Source organism: Ovis canadensis, chromosome 10 (assembly GCF_042477335.2).
Source record: "Ovis canadensis isolate MfBH-ARS-UI-01 breed Bighorn chromosome 10, ARS-UI_OviCan_v2, whole genome shotgun sequence".
Classification (NCBI taxonomy): domain Eukaryota; kingdom Metazoa; phylum Chordata; class Mammalia; order Artiodactyla; family Bovidae; genus Ovis; species Ovis canadensis.
The window spans coordinates 88837683-88850186 of record NC_091254.1 but is presented as its reverse complement, the minus strand read 5'-3'; the positions used below and the strand labels follow the sequence as shown (position 1 = coordinate 88850186).

General features: G+C 50.9%; 2 protein-coding genes across 6 annotated transcripts in view; one reads left to right on the top strand and one right to left on the bottom strand.

The window, feature by feature from the left end:
* STK24 (serine/threonine kinase 24) overlaps positions 1-4556 on the top strand; it is a 96615-nt gene extending 92059 nt beyond the window's left edge. Inside the window, exon 11 of the mRNA XM_069601926.1 lies at positions 1619-4556. Coding sequence (XP_069458027.1) covers positions 1619-1655 — 37 coding nt within the window. The 3' untranslated portion in view covers positions 1656-4556. The remainder of the gene's footprint in view (positions 1-1618) is intronic.
* Positions 4557-5360: 804 nt separating this feature from the next.
* Positions 5361-12504, bottom strand: part of FARP1 (FERM, ARH/RhoGEF and pleckstrin domain protein 1) — a 307741-nt gene continuing 300597 nt past the window's right edge. For all 5 annotated transcript variants that reach the window (XM_069601923.1, XM_069601925.1, XM_069601920.1 and 2 more), the window contains 4 exons: positions 12150-12313; positions 8920-9027; positions 8420-8571; positions 5361-6858 (listed from right to left, as the gene is read on the bottom strand). In XM_069601923.1, the coding sequence (XP_069458024.1) occupies positions 6777-6858; positions 8420-8571; positions 8920-9027; positions 12150-12313 (506 nt within the window). In that variant the 3' untranslated portion in view covers positions 5361-6776. The remainder of the gene's footprint in view (positions 6859-8419; positions 8572-8919; positions 9028-12149; positions 12314-12504) is intronic.

Genomic DNA, 12504 nt, shown 5'->3' with positions numbered 1-12504 from the left:
TGAAAGGCTTCTGTATGTTTTACTTTGAGTTAGTGTGTGGATCCTTGTGTGTAGCGTCAATCCTCCCATGACTTCAGTCGCTCAGTCGTGTCCGACTCTTTGCGACCCCATGGACTGCAGCACGCCAGGCCTCCCTGTCCATCACCAGCTCCCAGAGTTTACTCAAACTCACGTCCATCGGTGATGCCATCGAATCATCTCGTCTTCTGTCATCCCCTTCTCCTCCTGCCTTCAGTCTTTCCCAGCTTCAGGGTCTTTTCAGATGAGTCAGCTCTTCACATCAGGTGGCCAAAGTATTGGACTTTCAGCGTCAACATCAGTCCTTCAGTGAACATTCAGGACTGATTTTCTTTAGGATGGACTGATTGGATCTCCTTGTAGTCCAAGGGACTCTCAAGAGTCTTCTCCAGCACCACAGTTCAAAAGCATCAATTCTTTGGCACTCAGCTTTCTTCACAGTCCAACTCTCATATCTATACATGAGTACTGGAAAAACCATAGCCTTGACTAGACGGACCTTTGTTGGCAAAGTAATGTCTCTGCTTTTTAATATGCTGTCTAGATTGGTCCTAACTTTCCTTTCAAGGAGTAAGCGTCTTAATTTCATGGCTGCAGTCAGCATCTGCAGTGATTTTCTAATCATTTGTTCCCTGGGTGAGTGTCATACGTCCTAAATGCTCTTAAAAGAGGACCTATAATTTGGAATGTTTGCAGCAAGTCCCATCTCGGCCATCTCCTGTGGTTGGGTCAGCCTCAGTTTTGAGGCAGCTAAGGGAATCTTGGTCATCAAAGGGACCTTGCCCCCCATCTTTATGTCCCACAGTGAGACCATGTGCAGAATTCCTGGGGGAGAGGAGCTGTCCCACCATTGAGTCTAGCCACCACCACAATTTTTGGGGTGTTGCATCGCTTTCCATTGTTGCATACGAGCTGTGAACCTACCCAAATTTTTGGATCGTCATATTTGGTCTTTATGTAGAATAAATCGTGTAAAACCAGACATGTATAATTTTGTGTATATTTCTTAATCTGTAGTTTTCATGTTGCTTAAATATTACTATGATTTGTAATCTGTTTCAGCTCACTTTTACTTCACCATCTCTCTATTGTTGGACATTAAAATTGTTTCCTAATTTTAATTACTGAAAATCTAAGAGAGAGTTTTAGGAAGCAGATTACTTGAACAAGCCATCAATATTTTTGTGGCCAAAAAGGGTTTCTTAGACTGATCAAATTGGAATGCACGTGCACCCTTGGGATCTTACTGTGTCATTGGGTATTATCAATATTTCAATTTTTAAAAATTGATTGTAAGTAAAGGTATATCATTTACCTGTTTATTTGTATCTTTTTTTTCCTCTCTCCTGGGACACTGAACTAAATTATCTATGAAGCTTTTAGTGTTGGAATTGTGATTTTTGTAGTTTTCATGAATTCTTCATGTCCTACTATAATTAGCTCACTGATAGCTTGTACCATTAATTAATTTGTTACAACTTGGGGTTGTCTATGAAAACTAGGACTTTGATCATTGCTTGAAGTTTTGCAAATTAATTTTTTTTTAATGTAGAGAAAATGATGTTGACTTACTTCTGTTTCTTGTTTTGTTTCTTCCCAGATATTCTCTAAGTGGTGGAGGAACTTCATCCCATTGAAATCCTTTTGGCATTTGGGGTTTTGTTTTTCCTTTTATTTTTTTCCTTCTTCACCCTCTTCCTTTTCAAAACTCAACGAGAGCCTTTGCTGACTCCGCTGAAGAGGCGCACCATCAGGGGCCCGTTCCCGCCACAGGGTCACCTGTCCAGGGCCCCACAGCCCGTCTCTGCTGGCCTGGGGCCTGATGGACTCCCAGATGGGGTGGGGGAAGGCCAGCTCCTCCAAGCGATTATTTTATTATTCTCGTTTTTAATTTTAACCATAGTGCACATATCAAGGAAAGTGTCTTTGAAAACAAAAATAAACCCTGAAATGTATATCTGGGATTATGATAAGGTGACTGAAGAAACGAAACCTCAGGTATCCTGCTTTACGTTGATAAGCACCCCCCGCCCCCCCCTCACCCCCCCGCCCCAGGAGATGGAGAAATCGCTCTGGTGGATCAGTGTACAGACTTGTAAATAGTGTCATTTTTACGGAAACCCTCTCGGCGTGCATAGGAATCACTGTGTACACATCGGCCAAGTGCTTCTGTAGATACCGTCAGTGGAGTAAATATTTGACAGGCCATAACTTGAGTCTATTGCCTTGCCTTTATTACATGTAAATTTTGAATTATGTGACCAGTGATTTGGGTTTTATTTTGTATCTGCAGGATTTGCCATTAATAATAATTAAATGCCCCTCTTCGGGAACACTCCCTCTGTTTGTACCTCAGCAAATGCAGATTTTTTTTTTTTCCTCCTGCGTGCCCTAAGGCCCCTTCGGTACACTTAGAAGTTGATTTTCCTGTTTTCATTGATGGTACTATTTCTTAAGTGTTTTAAATGGAAACATATCGCGCCTCATGAAGCTTTAAGTTATTTCAAGTTTCTCCCCGATGAAGCGTCCTTGTCTCACTTTGGCTGGAGTCGCGCCCGGCCTGTGTCCTGCCGCACCAGCCGGCCCATCCTCCCAGGAGGGTTTTCTGTTGCATCTTGTAGTGAAACCTGCATATCATCTTTTGAAACCTCAACATGTCTGAATGCTTTCACGAATAAATTTTATAACAGGATTTTTGCACACTCTCCTTGGAACGTGACTCTTTAAGAGGGGGCAGTGTACCTGCCATGTGTGTGTGTGGGGGTGTGTGTGTGCACCGATGAGGCTCCAGGAAGACGTGCCCACATTCAAGCTACGGAAATGTCCAAGTCAGCTCCCTATGCAACTTTAAAAAATGGTCCTCTGAAGAGATGGGTGACTACTGCTGGTTGGTAAAACTGTTCCGTCTTCCGAGTCGTTTGCTTTTTTCCTTAAAGGAGCGGGTGTCTACCAGTCAGCCAGGTGTCTGTACTTTTCTCAGCCCGTGGCAGGGGTCTCTGGGATGGGAAGTTGAGTTCTGGCCACGATCCTTGACCAATCTGAGTTATATTTGACTTTCTTGTATGTTTGTTGAGATGAATCGTAGTCGACTTTTGCTGGAGTAGCAGTTCTTGAGTTGGAATCCAAGGCTTTTTGGAAGGAGGGAAGTTACTGGGTAAACTTGAGGACAGGTCAGTTATCTGCAGGCCCAGTGTCCTGGAAGTCACGGGGAGAGACTTCTGAGGGGTGCTTCTTGTTTGTTCGGTAATAGAACAGAGCTGGTTTTTAAAACTCAAACTGTCATGACTTTTTAATTAAAAGTAGATTTGGGTTGTGGTTGATTTCTGTAAGGGATACATTTTGGTTAGGAGACATAGAACCAAATTGCGAATTCTCATGCAATTATGTTAAACAGGAAGATTTGAGAGGATTTTGTTTAGTGTTTTGGAGAGTGTTATGAGGGGGCTGGCTGTTTCCCTATGTGCAGCATAAGCCACAGGTGAGTTTCGTTCGCGGGTGGAGAAAAGCATCAGAGGACGGAGCCGTGTTCCCTCGGGGATGTGCCGCTCAGCTGGTCTCGAGCCCCGTCACAGCAGCTTTCTGACCTCAAGTTCTTCAGACCTGCACGTGGACAGTGGTTTCAAGACCAGACGCTGGTGTGAGATGGTGACGCTGATGGGTGGACAGCACTCCGGGCTCGGCGAGGTGGTGTGACCGATTAGCAGTCACTGGTGCGCAGCAATGCACATCTCCCAGGGCAAGCGGCCGACTGCTTTGTGATTTGGTTGGAAATATCTTGTTGATGGCCTTCTCGAGGCGGGGAAAGGTGTGCTTTGACCGGCTTTGGAAAGTGGGTCCCCTTCCCCTGTGCGTTCTCTGGCTTGCTTCCGGTAGACAGAGCATCTTGCCGAGTTCAGGGGGCTAGCGTTGGCCCATGTCAGGTCCTTTGTTAAAACACAGACCAGGCACCAGAACTCCAGCAGGACCCCCTCGGGCCTGTAAATGGCAGGTGGTCAGCCAGACCTGTGAGCTGAGCACTCGAGGTGCATCGAGCGCCATGCTGGAGCCTCTGGCTGGTGAACCCCGGCAGCCAGCAGCCTGTCTGCCCGCACTGCAGACGGCAGGGGCGCCCACGTGGAAGCACAGCCGGCCTTTTTGGGAGTGGAGGCGGTGGGCCGGCCGTGGCTGGTGGCTTACAATTTCAAAGTTGTGTCTTCCGCACGGGCTGCACCACTGCGGTCTGGGGGCCTCGACACCATAATAACCTTGGGGTTGCCTTGCTGTAACCCAGTGCCGCCCACCTTCCCGATCTGATGGTTTTGTTCTCCGATGGATCTTTTGAAGCATTTTGTTCGGTTCTTTACGCGGCATTTTGTACCTTTTCGACAAAACATGCGGTCTATTTATAAGCATTTTTATATTTTTCCTTCCTTAAAAAAACATGGCTTCTGTATTTCTGCTATAAAATAATGGCAATAACTGGGGAGTGCTGCTGCAAGGCGTGTTCTTAAGCACAGGGTCTGTATCATGCGAAGGTCAATAAAGTTCACAGAAACAAATTGTTTTTGGAATTGTGTCTTTGTGTGTAGAGGAATAGACGATGTTTGCGTTGTGGTTCCGCCCCATTCCCCCCATCCCTGGGTCTGCATGTATGAGGCGGTGGGGGGCCTTGGAGGTTAGTGATGAGGGTGAAGCCCTCAGGACTGAGGTCAGCGCCACAGCAATCCGTCACCCCTTCCGCCACCTGGGGAGATGGTCTCTGTGAGCCAGGAAGCGGGCCCCCACCAGACACCCAGTCCACCAGGACCTTGATCTTGGACTTGCAGCCTCCAAACCGTTAAGACAGATGGTTTTCCTGCTTGTTTATTAAGAAATGTGTTTTATATGCAACCCCGTCCATGGTATGTATGTTAACAGCAGCCTGAACAGGCTGAGGTGGAGGGTGTCCCTGAAACCCTGTGTTTCCAGCAGCTTGGGGGTGGTCTGAATCAGCCCCGTGATCTGGACTTTGGTTCTCTTTGACATCACAGAGGGACACAGGTAGGTGTGAACGGAGGGCTGACCTAGGAGACGCCTTCCCCCCAAGCCTCGCAGAGGTGAGTGACCAGGGAGGCTTCTGGAGATGCTCGGGAATGGGATCAAATGGGCACTGGTCCCCCCGTCTCGCCCTGAATCTTCCAGGTCTCTTGGAAATACTCTGCTTCCCAAGTTGGGAGAAGCAGATGAAACTTATCAGATTCCAAGTTTTTCCAAATACGCTATCTTTGCAAGCGGTTGTCTTCACCCCTTCCTCCCCCTTCCCCATGACTAGCCGCCTCCCCAACCCACCAGCCCGAGAGGTAGTTAAAAGACAGGAGACAAGATTGGTTGTTTTGCCTTAAAACTTGAGTGTGCTGGATTGTGGCGTGAGGTATTTAATTCCCTTTTGTTAGTACTTAAAAGGATCTGTACAGATTGTAAGGCAAGTGATTCACACATCTCGAGTTCCTCATCCATTTGTGTGTTTCCACGTATGCCGGTCACAGCCCCAAGTCAGGCTCATCCTGTCGGGGTCTTGGGGGGTGATGGGGAACCCTCCCTCGCCCCCCCCCCCAGGGGCTCAACAGTATCAAGGGAATAGTGGCCACCTGATTCCCCAGAGATAGGCGAACGGATTTTGACTGGCGGCCCCAGCGGTCACTGGAACCCTGTTCCCTGTGTCCTCCGACTATCAAGGATGTGCAATGTCACATGTCCGTCCATAGCCCAGGCCTGGGGGTGGCGAGTATCAAAAGGAAAGAATGGTTTGTGAAGACAGGCATGAGATACATATATACTACTATTGAGTGTGCAGTTCCAAACCACAGTTGCGGGAGGACACAGGTATGATTGTGGGGAGTACGCACCACGACTCAGAGCCCCCGCACCCACGCCCCAACACAGCACAGAGGGCCCTGGCCACTGACAGACAAGTTCTCATGCTTGGGAAACAGCAAAACACCACGGCTTACTACCCTCCCCTCGACACAGCACTCGGTACACTCTACAGTCCGGAGAGCTTCTCGCAACAGAAAACAACCCACCACACCTCGTAAATAGCCATCACTTCAACAATTTGGTCAACCTACGCCAAGTAGGTCTGGGAACCAGCGTTTCCCTGGAGCCTGAAGCCCCCAGTGGGATACAAGGATGCTGCAAATTGCTCGTTTTATCAAAGAAGTAAAATCCTACTAATTTCCTATCATTATAAAAGTAGAAAGATTGGGGTGGGGAGGTAAACCCAAATCTGGAAATGATCTCATTTGCTTATTGACACTGCCACGTGTATCGCAAACACTGGGAAACCCATTTTGTAAAAGGCAGCAGCCTAGAAATCAACCCCCCCCACCCAGAGTTTTAAGAAAAAAAAAAAGCACTTGCCCTGTCTTTTGGTTGAACGGATGTGTTGGTACTGCTTTAAGGTGCAGCCGTGGAGGAAAAAAATGTCATTTGGCACTATCTCCATGACAGTGTTTTAATACTGGCACGGGCTGGAGAGAGCCCACCTAGGGGACGACGGCCAAGGTGCCGCCCGCACTGGAGATGGCGCAGGTGAAACCCCGTGCAAATGCGAGATTACCAGCTGAAAAAACAAGGTTTAAAAATGGTCCTGTGGGGACAGGTGGGAGTTGCTGCGAAACCATGTTTTCTTTTGTTTTCCAGACAGGTGTTAATTTTACTAGGCTTCATTAATACAGAAGAAAGGAAACGCCTTCCAAGAGTCACTGCAGCTGAAGCAATCCACACGTGTGTCCCCACCATCAATACACGTGAGATTCCTTGTGACTTGGGGCGTGGGCACGTGAGGCTGAGCTGGTGGCACTTCGGATCACCTCCATCCATCTAGGACAAGAAAGAGCAATAACTGTCAGGGCCCATGAAAAGGTGCTTGCTTTGTTACAGCTCCTGACCCTTGGCAGTTGTTACTCACAAAGCCACACACAGTCTGCTGGATAATCTTATTTTAGCAGAAAAGATCGTAAATGAATTCCTAGCTCCCAGGTAAAACCAAGGGGTGGGGTGGGTTAAGGGTTCCTCCTGAGGAACCCACTTTGAGAACCCCTGAGTTGGGCACGCTCACCCTGCAGAAGTGCCCGAGGTGGGGCTACAGCGCCCACTCTTAATCCTCCTCAGGACAGTGGGTGGGGCTCCATCCTGCTTCACGGGAATACCATTTTATACATTCAAGTATTTGCAGTATAACCAGTGTGCTGCTGAGCACATCCAAAGCCTCTGGTCCGAAATGTCAGTAGTGCCTGATGGAGAAAACTCGGGGCAGTGGGCCCAGCTTCCTGCCTTTGTGGGCTTAGAGGGCTTAAGAAAAAGTGAAGTCGCTGAGTCGTGTCCAACTCTGCAACTCCATGGATGGAGGAGCGTGGTAGGCTACTCCATGGAATCTTCCAGACAAGAGTACTGGAGTGGGTAGCCATTCCCTTCTCCAGGATCTTCCCCACCCAGGGATCAATCCCGGGTCTCCTGCATTGCAGGCAGATGCTTTACCATCTGAGCCACCAGGGAAGACATTCCCTAATCCCAGGCTCCTACCACTGCCAGGCTACATTACCCTTGCCATAGCAGCAACAGTATCTCAGTTTCCCAACCCAGAGTCACATTTGAGGACTGCTAACCCCTGGGCTCACTTTTTAGGCAGTGTCGCTTAGGGACCACTGCTCTGGGATGTTTCCGGCACCTTCAACCCTGGTTTTAAACCTCTGTGTTCTCTGCAGCAAGCTAACTTTACTAGGGCTTGTACATGGATCAGAACCGGCGCAATGATCAGAAAGCCTTGTGGGCTCAGGAGAGAAATACCCTAATAGGGGTGGGTTTGGCACTGACAACTGCTTTCACAGCTTGCCCCAAGATGTAAGACCCAGAAGACTCAGAACTTGTACGTGAATGTGGGCAAATGAGCTAGCCTGGCTCCTTCTGTTCTATCTCTTGGCTAAAAGGAAGACCTCTGCCCCTGGGTCTCTATACTATGGAGCCAGTCTCATTGATCAGGGAGCTCTCACAGGTACTGGGATTTTTTTTTCCCTCATGTTGTCTTTTGACCTGAAACTTAGCCTTTGGGCCACTAAAGGACTAAGTGGCCCAAAGGGCTAAGCTACTTTTGCCATTAACTGGAAAACAAGTTCAAGATCAAAAAGTGTGCCATGCATAGTGTCTGAACCAGCGTCCAGGTTAAGGCCTGATGTTTCCAGGGAAAGTCACGCTTCCATTATCCTAGGGAAACAGGTGCATCCTTGCATTGGCCAGAGGGAACCCAGATCTTATGAGATACTTAAAGAAGCGGATGTCTGGGCTGAAGGTAGCTGCTGGTAGGATGGCCTTACAACGCTCACTCGCTTGGGAGACTGCCCACGGCTCAGAAGTGTCCCGTCTGCAGGTGCCAAGGAACACTTACCTTTCAAACGTGTATTCGCTTTCGGCCCTGAAGTAGTACACGTGGGACTTGAAATGCAGCTTGAACACGTAATCTTTGTGGATGTCCTCGGACTCTGAGGGGATGGTGAGCGAGTAGCCAAGCAGAGGCAGGCTGGCAAGGGGGTGATTGTCCTGGAAAGAGGGTAGGGGGTGTTTTGGAGAGGCGGCCGCAGGCGTGGAGCCTGCCTGCAGCCTCTCGCCCTATCATGGTCAGTTTTAGCTGAGAGGTCCTGGCCTGGATGGGTTAGCTGGACACCAGTGTGTCAGCAACCTGTTAAAGCCATCTCCCCCCTCCCTGGTCCAACCGGCAGACAGATGGCCCTTTTCAAGGTGGAAGCCTCCACTTGGACCTGAGGGGTCTCTGATGGCTGTGCCCTTGCATGGCCTGGCTGGGCGGCTCAAGTTCATCCTTCCAAAGGAAAGCTGCCTGTCCCCCAAGATCAGAGGGTGCTGGGGGAGGGTCCTTCAGCATCCACCTACCTGGTGCGATTTGTAGAAGAAGAGGCAGAAGTTCGTGAAGACCACCCACAGCTTCTGCCACCCGTTGCTGTTTTTGAATTTCCTCAGCAGGTTCCCAGACAGCTGATTCTGCAAGACAGGGAGGCCTGGAAGGAGTACAGATGGGGGCGCCCCCGCGGACGGGCTTCCCAAGGATGACTTACCAAAATGACCTTTCTCCCTGGTAGGGGGCGAAACCCTTGGGAGAGTGACTTGAACCTGGTTTACTTTCCTGTCTGGTTGAATGATGTCCTCCAGTAATATCTTGAAGTCCTAACTCCCCCCTCCAGTACCTCCCAATGGGACCATACAGGGAAATAGGGTCATCAGATGTAGAATGAGGAGGATACAGGCCTGTATCCACTATGGCTGACGTCCTCATGAGGAGAGGACGTGCCTACGTGGACCCAGACTGACTCAAGCGATGTGTCTACACCCCCCAACACACCAAGGCTGGCCTTCAACCCCAGAAGCCGGGGAGGCGAGGAAGCTTCCTGCCTCACGGGCTTCAGAGGGAGCCTGTGCCCCTAGCCACAGTGAGTCTGGATTTCTGACCTCCAGGACAACCTGTTGGCGGTGTTTGTTACAGCATCTCTGAGAAAGGACCCCTCCCTGTCCATTCTAAGCTCTGGGGAGCCCCACGCCAGCCAGCGGCTCCTGACCGCCACCTGGTGGCCGTGGCTGGAACGTAGCTTTCAACGCAGTGCCTTCTGGCCCAGTCCTCCGCCCTGCACAGACAGCACTGGTGGGATCAGGCATTCCTGAACTCACATCACTGTGCACTCCCAGCCGAGTCCTCCCTCCAGAGCCCCCGTGTCACCTCTCGGAGGACCCTAAGAAGGTGCCTCCACGACTCTGATAAGCCAGCAGCTCCTTGCCAGGAAGACTCAACGAAAAGAAGTGGACGGTGACGATCGCATAGCCTTGTCATCGCCACCACTAAATCGTTCACTTCAAAATGGTGAAATAGGCAAACTCACCACAATAAAAAAATATATACACAATTATACCTGTCTATTGTACTCTCTCCCTTTGGGACTTTTCTGTATTTACTCAAACAGGCACTTTTAATTAACGCCCCTAAGAAAGGAGTTTAAATGGCTCTGACGACAGGTTGCCCGCGGTCTGATGGGCAAACGGAGTGGTCGGCTGAGGGAAGGAAGGAGGCAGAGCTGTTGCCCATGGCCAGGGGCACTGCGGACAGTGTGCCATCACCCCTTCCGGCTGCCACTCGCCCACTGGCGGGAGTTTCAGCAGGTGAGGGTGGCAACCAAGTGGTGCTTTGATACTTCTGCAACAGTGTTAAGGTTCCACACACGTCTCACTGTGGAGGAAGGAGATTAGTACATTTTTCTTTCCTTATGCTGCTTATTTTTTTATACTGAATCCAATAACTTCCTCCAGACAGAGTCCAAAAAATCCTTTCTCTTGGCTGCAGTTGTCTTTGGAACTGCCACCTTAAAACCACTGGCCTGGGGCTCACTTCCATGGGCTGCAGCCCTCAGCAGATTTTTCCTCCAAGGATCACAGAGCAAGTATTTGGATCTCTATAGTAACCATTCAAAAATGGAAAACCCCATTCTTCGCTGACAGGCTAGAACCAGGCAGGAGGTGGGCAGGATCTGGGCTGTGGTCACCACGTGCTGACCGGCTCTGCCACTCAGCCGACCCTGCACACACGGGGTTGCACAAGGCTGACTGTCACCCAGAGGGCTGTGTCTGGGCGGCGTCCTGTGTGCCTCCAGGGATTAAAGAGGCGGTTTCTTACCGAATTCTCTACTTCTCTATGGCCCTGACTACACGTAAAGATGAGTATAAAGAGGATTTCTCATGCACAGCACGGCCCTTCCCCCTGGCCTCGCCTGGACAGCAGATCTGATCAGGTATCTCTTCAGGGAAGATCACTGGTTCTTCTTCCCTGCTCCTTCCTTGCTGGAAACATCCCTGTTCCCTGGAGGAAATCTCTGGTTGGCAAGCTCTGCCAACAGATGCCCTGCGAAGTATGAAGGGAGGAAGGAGGAGGATGGGTATTTTCTTGGGAAGAGGGAGAACCCCTCTCTGGAGGGGGGCATGGGGTGGTTCACTGACAGCCCAGCCCATCCAAAGGCCAGGGACGGCGGGCACAGAGTCCCCTGAGGATGATTTCAGAAGGAAGCATGGGTTTTAAAACATCTGTAGCAGGGAAACTCAATAAAAGCACTTGTCTGGAACTGACAGTCACTGCCAGAGAATCGTCTCAGACAACCCTATCCATCAAACAGCTTCCCTGGTGGCTCAGACAGTAAAGAATCTGCCTGCAATGCGGCAGATCCCTGGGTTGGGAGAATCCCCTGGAGGAGGGCATGGCAACCCACTCCAGTCTTCTTCCCTGGAGAATCCCCATGGACAGAGGAGCCTGGAAGGCTACTGTCCACATGGTTGCAAAGAGTCGGACATGATTGAGCAACTAAGCACATCCATCAAGAAACCTTAGGCATAGTCCCAAGTACTGTTGATTGAAAAAGTAAATGAACTGCTGTTCTTGGCTCACCATCTTTTATGTGACATCTTTTGGACCAGGCATACCTGGGCATCCAGAACTTGTCAGGTTTTAGAAAGATCCCCCCCGTGCCTCTCCTCCCTAGCACCCCAGGCAGTGGAGTCTGGGGCCACAGCACAGAATCTGATTCTTCAGCAAAACAGGGGAGCCCACAAAACCAGTGAACAGCCTCCCGCCGCCAATGAGCTATGTCTGTAACTTAGCGGTTTTAGAACGTCCTGGGCTTTGTCTTTTCTGAAAGGTTAGGGATTATGAATCTGGACTGGGGGATGCTTAGAGAATGGGGTTCGGAGAGTTCTGGAAGGTTCCTGGCCCCAGACACGTCAGAGAGCGGGCTTCTCGCAGGTTCTCCCATGACCGACATCTGCCGAAGCCCTGGCTGGCCGCAGCTTTCCGACCACACCGACTCCCTGTACCTGACTCGGGTGGTGGGGGGCTCCAGGGTGCGGCCCAGCCCCGACTTCCCGGTGCCGACACACAAAAAAACCTACACGGACCATCTCTGCCCTACGACTCACTCCACAAGAGAAGAGGCCAGGGGGAGCAAGAGGAAACCATTAGCGAGCAGACAACCTGGGGGTGGGCTGAGGCCCAGGCCCGCAGACCCGCAGCAGCCCGGGGCGCGGCCCGCCGCGCACGCGCAGAAGGCGCGCCCGCCCCGCCCCGGCCCTACCTCCACTGCCACGCTGAAGTCCACCATGGACACGCTGGTGTTGCGGTGCCAGCATACGTGCACCATGGTGTTGCCGCGGTGCGGGGCCTGGCGCTCCAGCGAGGTGCGCGACGCACTGAGGTCATCCTCCGACTCCTGGTCGCCCGCCGCCTCCTCGGGGGACTCTGCCGGGGGGTAGGCAAGAAGGGGAGCTGACATCTCTGCCCTCCAAGAAGCGCGCAGGAAGGCCTTTTCCCGCCTGCTGTCGGGGGGGCCTACGGCGATGCAGACAGAGCCTAGGCAACCCCCCTGGGCAGGAAGTCACATTATAGCGGCAAGGGCTTGCGCTTGGCCACGGGGCGTCCCACCAGACCCC